The 6,250-nt window shown below is 37.7% G+C and overlaps 1 protein-coding gene across 1 annotated transcript; it reads right to left on the bottom strand.

The window, feature by feature from the left end:
* Positions 1–699: 699 nt before the first annotated feature.
* LOC145489817 (uncharacterized) lies at positions 700–2,809 on the bottom strand. The gene has a single exon (XM_081468874.1). The coding sequence runs from the start codon at positions 2,471–2,473 to the stop codon at positions 992–994; it is 1,482 nt and encodes a 493-aa protein (XP_081325000.1). The 5' UTR covers positions 2,474–2,809; the 3' UTR covers positions 700–991.
* Between the last annotated feature and the right edge of the window lie 3,441 nt (positions 2,810–6,250).

The following is a 6,250-nucleotide window of genomic DNA, read 5'->3' as shown; positions in this document are numbered from 1 at the left end:
CAAACTCATCGACCGCACAACCAAACAACCAGCCACAGAGGTAGAGACTTAAGGTAGTGTTAATGTAGCTTAAATTAAAAAAAAAATTATACAAGCTTTACGTTACCAAATGTTACACAAGCAGTGCCAACTATCAAATTAAAGAGTTTTAGCTTCGCTACAGAGCATGCAGTTTTGGCCCTTTTATACCCTCGGTATCTGTTAATTTTTCTCCATGGGCTTGAAAAGGAGCAACAAAGTATGGTACGGAAAGTAACAACTTTGCTTTCTTCTAACATGGGTACTTCTCTCAGATTCAATTACTGAGTGGCTAGGATCTTTAATCTTTTATCATTATCTATGCGTTGTTCCCCCGCAGCTCTTTGTTAAAACACAAATGAAAATTATTGCATGGAAAACGACAGTGTGTTATGACAGCCGGCGACAGCTCGGGATACACAATATAGGTAGCTATTACAAACTCCGACAAACGTGATTGCAGTTTACGAAAGGTGTCACAAAACGTGACCTGACTGTTATTACAATTTACGTCAGATATTTCAGAACGGGACACTATCATAATTCACCACTGAACAAACGTTTATTGGTGTTTTTCTAAAGTTTAGTGCTCGAGAAATTCGACATGAGTAGTCACTCTCGCTAATGTCGACAACATCTGAAAGTTGGTGGAATCCCGATTTCTCTAACCCTCGATTCGGAAAATCAGGATTCCACAGCCTTTACCTGTAATGCTAAAAAGAAAAACTGATTCCAGTACACATTTCTCCGTCCTTCAAATATTGATCTAAAATTACCTACTCAAAATGTAGTTGCTAAGGAATAGAAAGAACAGCTACCATGTCTCAAGATGGTCGAATTAAAGCGCAGACACATAATTAAATGTATCACGGCTAAAAACACATGGTGGAAAATTGTAGCTAGTTTTTTTTAGTTTTCGTTTTGTAGAGCAAGCAAGATTGGCTTTTTGATTTATTCATACAGCCTTTTTCAATCAGACCACTTTTTCGTCATCCATAACAGACCACACAACATTCGCCATATATGGAGTCATTACGGAATACGATGCATCCGCTGACTTGTTCAAAGTTGTGGGTAGAACTCTCTCATCTGTGCTATTATCTTCCTTAACCTTACTAAGCTTTGTGAAGGCGTTGCTTCTGTGCTGAAGTCTCAATTTCACTGGTATATCTGCTGTGTTTGGGCGTCTCTTGACAGCTTCCTTTTGAAGAACTAAAGGAATAGCGTTACTGTTCTTTGCTCTGCTTGCATTCACGTTTGGAAAAACACAAGATATTTTACGACATTTGTCAAAGTATTTCTGGGAACTGTTTTCCTCTTTAGGTAGGAGCGGCTTGTCAGGGCGCGAATAATTATGCTTTAAGGCCTCTGACTTATTATAATCAATTCGACTTTTTGTGTTAACGCGATAATGAAACAGTTGTCTGTAGTCGAGTTCCAAATCCTCACCAAATATGGCTTCGTCAGAAACCAAACTTGTAGACCTGCTAAAATTTGACAGAGAATAGTTTTCAGAACAGGTTTGGAAGGTTTCCGGAGTAGGTTGCGGTGGTCTGGGGGCCATAATTATCCCATTCTCGTTCCCAGACCCACTCGTCAAGTGGAAAAAGGATGAAGTTTCACTGGCTTCCCTCGACAGCTCTTCAGACTGCATTCCTTGAATTTTTGAAAGTACACTGGAACAAGAGCCCGCCCGAGTTTGCGTTTCTGATCCATCGTTGCTGTTATCTAGAACAACGGAACTAAATAATGATTGAATGCTTTCAGGGCTACTACACACATCCAAAGAGCGGCGATGATCAGAATTGTCGTTTTTGATTTCCACATTTAAACCTGAGTTTGATTTAGTTTCGTTGATAACTTCCGCCTCTCTTTCGGAATCGCTCGTCGACTCGCCCCTGGTCTCTGATTTCCACCATCCGTTGCTAGGCAACACATCGTAGTGGTCGCTATCCAAAGTTAATGGAAGCCTTTCAAATTTCAATCGCTCCTTTCGAGCGCCGTTTTTACTAATTGAACGTGTCGGCCGACATATTTGAGGCGGAGTGCTCGGCTTCTTTGTCGCAAACACGGTGGAAGGTTTTCCATTCACTGGGCAACTCGATTTGGATTGTAAACTTTGTGACTTATATACCGATGTGTTGAGACATTTTAGTGCAAGCTGTCTAAGGTATCCTTCTCTAACCGTTTTGCATTTCACCGCTTCTTCTCCGTCCTTCCCTGCTTCAAAATAATCACGCCTTTCTCTTCTTTGAACGCTTGCCCTGACTTGATATATTGCCGCGTTGTTTTTAAGCAGTCCGCCTAGATGTTTTGACAAACAATCGTTGATGTCTCTTTTAAGGAGTGCGTCGAGATTATGAAAAAGCTGATCCATAGAAATTCTATTAATCTTTTGGGATCGTTCTTCATCGTTGATACGAGCTTGCGTTGGAGGAAAAAATTTCCAATCCATTTTCTACTGTGGCGATAAAATTATATTGCATTCAGTAGTACAACTGTTATCAAACGAAGTATTTCCTTACGAATGTTAATGTAGTACCGCCACCTGTACGTTAAAATCCGCGCGGGGAATATTGCCAATTCTGAATAGACTACTAATGATCTGGATTCGTGACTGGCAATCACTTTGAATGCTAGAATTATAAACCTGCCTCGTGAGTAACAAATACTGTACAGACCTATGTCTAACTTTCTGTCTTGGATTTCGCGAGGTATGCTGGGAAAACATTCTTGGTCAAAAGATATCCTACAATTTACATTCTTACTTTGTAAGTGGAATGAGGAAGTCGATATGAGCCTGCGCTTTAATTGGAGAAACAACGTGGCTTTGCGCAGCTTGTGTTGATGTTTTGTTTGTTTACAGTCTTATTTGCTTGTAGTATTTAAGATAAAGATCAGGGCCGAGTTGTTCAAAAGCCGGTTAACGCTAACCCAGGATTAAAAGTTAACCGAAGATTTAATTTTTCTTGTATCAAAATGTTTTTCACTACTTCTGTTTTGTGTAGTTTGAGATTATTCAAACTCAAAACTGAAGAACAAACAATACAAACAGAAAACCTCAGCGAAAAGTTACAAAATTGAAATCAAAATTCTCGCTAACCTTGGGTTAGGTTAATCGGGCTTTGAACAACCCGGCCCTGCTGTACTTTGGCATGTATGGGAGCTCTATATTAACAGCTCCAGCACGTTAAGAGTAAAACCAACCTCTGCGGCTAATCATTTGAATAACAATCATAATTAGCAACTCTTACCAATTCAACGACTTGCTAAGCTGTGTTTTGAGGTCACAATAATTACCATAATTATCTTTGTCTTTTGCAACTTATTTCAAATTCAGAAAATATCTCTCTTCCGGTTGAAGTTCAAATTAATGGAAGAAACTCGAAGCCGACAAACATCCTCGTTGAAAGGAGCTGATTTCCAAGTTGTGTGGGATCACATGTGGCAGTTTTTGTTAGAATGACAAATTTTGGCCGGTGTTAATTCACTTGAGATAAAAAATTAAAACGTGTTAGAGACAATTTAAAGTTTATTCGTTAGAGAACACTTGATCTTCAACGCTTGTTCGGACAGACATTCCAATTTTATAATATGCACAAATCGAGCTTCCAAATTTATTGTGAACCTTGTAAAACTGAAGAATATCTTACTAACAGGAAGATACAGAAATAACGTGGAAATGCCTCTACACGTGAACGTTTTTGGCGCCGTGTGATTTTTAAACCGATAGATGCAAATGAAAGTTGAATCTAAACTTTAAAACTGATGCTTCGACCCATGCCGTGAACAAACTGTAAGCAGTGCACGAATCACTGGCTGTAGATTAGTCAGCCAGCCGTGTGTTTATCAAAGAATCTCTCAAGACCGAAATAACCTAAATCACCTGTGTTAACGAGCAATAAAAACATGCAACATTCGGCTATTTTAACATTTACGTTGCCATTGGTGAATTATGCCTGTCTCACAATTTAAGAGAAATGTCTTTTTTATTCTGTTGTTTTCGCTCTTTTTTCTCGGTTTCATAATTACAGGTTTTCACTCACACCAACAGACTGGAAATTGGTTGAAAATTCAAACAACTTTTTTCATTGTTTTACATTATAAGTGTCCTAAAGTTTTCTTTTTAAATTGAGTATACTGCCTTATCTATTTGATAACACTATCACCAAATTAATCTTTCTTTCATGAAAGTTTTGCCACAACGTAGGCTCTGGGTATAGTTAGACAACGCTAAAAAATATTCTATAATGACGAGAAAAATTACATTCAATGTACATTATTCTTCTCAGTTGAGCGACGGCCTGACAAATGTACTTAATTTTGTTGATTATAATGTCTGGTTTGCGATTACTAAAACTTTTGGATCGCCGCAATTTAAGACCACAGAGGTCTCGCCTCAAATAACTAATAATACATTTGAAAACTTTGTTTATTGTTTGTATTGTTGATTTTATCGTTTGAACTTGTCATCATTTTGCCTGAAATGTTTTCTTCTTTTGGCGGTAAAGTTTTGTCCTAGTTCCCTCAAGAACGAAGAATTAAAAAAGTATTCCCCCTTCACGGTCTTTGCAACCAGTTTATACGATAAGGTTCAAGGCATTATTAAAATGTGTTATTATGATTCCTTAGGGAAGCTGCACTCGAGAAGGACCTAATTATTTTTCTGAAAAATCTTTCCGAGGCATTTCATTAAAATATCTGCAGGATATCGGTATTATGGCCTAAGCTCTGTGGGTTTAACTCCAAACTTTTACCATAGCATAACAATTTTTTTGTCTCGACTTAAATTCTTATACGCTTAAAACTGGTTAGTTTAAATTCAGACGGATTTCGTAAGGTACAGGATTAATTTGCTATTTTTTGCTGAAATTCCATCACTTTCGGGAGAGTCAGCTGAACATATTGTGTTTGATTGTTTTGTTAGCCATACCTACCCCCTGTAAATATTAGCTTAAATCAATCAAAGAAACATGAAGAAATATGAATATCGTCAAAGATGATTTGTAAGGTGATGAAAAATGAATCGAACCCGGCCGGCGAAGAACTTCACCGAACTTCATACCTTTCTAACTTTACATGAGTTCTGAGTGGATTATACAAAAACACAAGAGTCCAGTCATATTTAATTGATCTGCTTTCAGGCGTGTCGCAAAAAATAAACATCAACCAAATGTTCCGTCAGGCGACCTGCAGTTCGTACCAAATTTGGCCCTGGAAAAATGAAGCCGGCGTGGTCGCGACTTTCATCGAATATCTTCATTCTATTGCAAGGGGAAAAAATAATCGATAAAGATCTGTAGTATCTAGAGATTATTTTAGCGAAATCTTGAATAACAGGCTAAAAAACTCCTTGAACAAACAGTTCGTGTGGTGTGTCTGAAATCAGCCTGGAATAAATCTTTCTTAAAATAATATAACTGTGATTCTAGTTAGACTCCTGTTCTTAGCTTTTGAGAACTGTGGTCAATTATGAACAAAGCGAGAACAAGATTAAACCAACGGGAGATCACTCGTTTAAAATGGTAGGACAAAGCAAAAACAATCAGATTGGAAACACAAGCTACGAAACAGCTGGCCGACGACTCCACTGAATTACTGCGGGGAAAGTAACGAAATGTTAAATCATTTTACAGAGAAAATGCTTTCAGTTACTACACCTGCATGTCGAGTCTCCTTTCTCTTTCGTTCTCCGTGAAGAGTTTTTCTTAACATTTTAAAAATCAATTCTCTTTTTTTCCTTTTTCATTATCGCCACAGGCGAAGCTAAATTGGTGTAGGATAATGCTATTTGTGTCCACATGGAAAATTCCCCTTCTTCTATTTTTGTATTTCCTGTACTTCTAGAAGCAGCACGCTTTGTTTTCAACTCGGTTTATACAGAAGTCGCGCGCGCGCGCAAAGAAACAAAAACCCACCTCAGTGCTTTCTTTGATTTCGGTTAATTTTACGATTTAGAACGTTGCGATAGATACCGGCAAAAAAAATATCCACAATCGACGGAGCTGGTGCATATTTAAGCACTCTTTTTCAAAACATTCAAGCCATTAAAAATTTAAAAGAAACAAGAATTAGAATGCTTCCTATTCTGTTTAAATATTTCTTCCTAACAAAGGTTTTCGCTTTTGTTATTGGAATCTTGAAAGTATTGTTAGTAAAGGAGAACAACACTGCGATGCCGGCTAAAAAGGAATATTCAGATCACTTTGATTTTAACATGATGAAAAAATTT

This window comes from Orbicella franksi, chromosome 6 (genome assembly GCF_964199315.1).
Source record: "Orbicella franksi chromosome 6, jaOrbFran1.1, whole genome shotgun sequence".
Taxonomy (NCBI): domain Eukaryota; kingdom Metazoa; phylum Cnidaria; class Anthozoa; order Scleractinia; family Merulinidae; genus Orbicella; species Orbicella franksi.
Note: the sequence above shows the minus strand (reverse complement) of the source record. Positions and strands in the feature narration are given on the sequence as shown.

Coding starts and splice junctions, on each gene's coding strand:
- LOC145489817 (XM_081468874.1), bottom strand. CDS start 2,473: ATGGATTGGAAATTTTTTCCTCCAACGCAAGCTCGTATCAACGATGAA.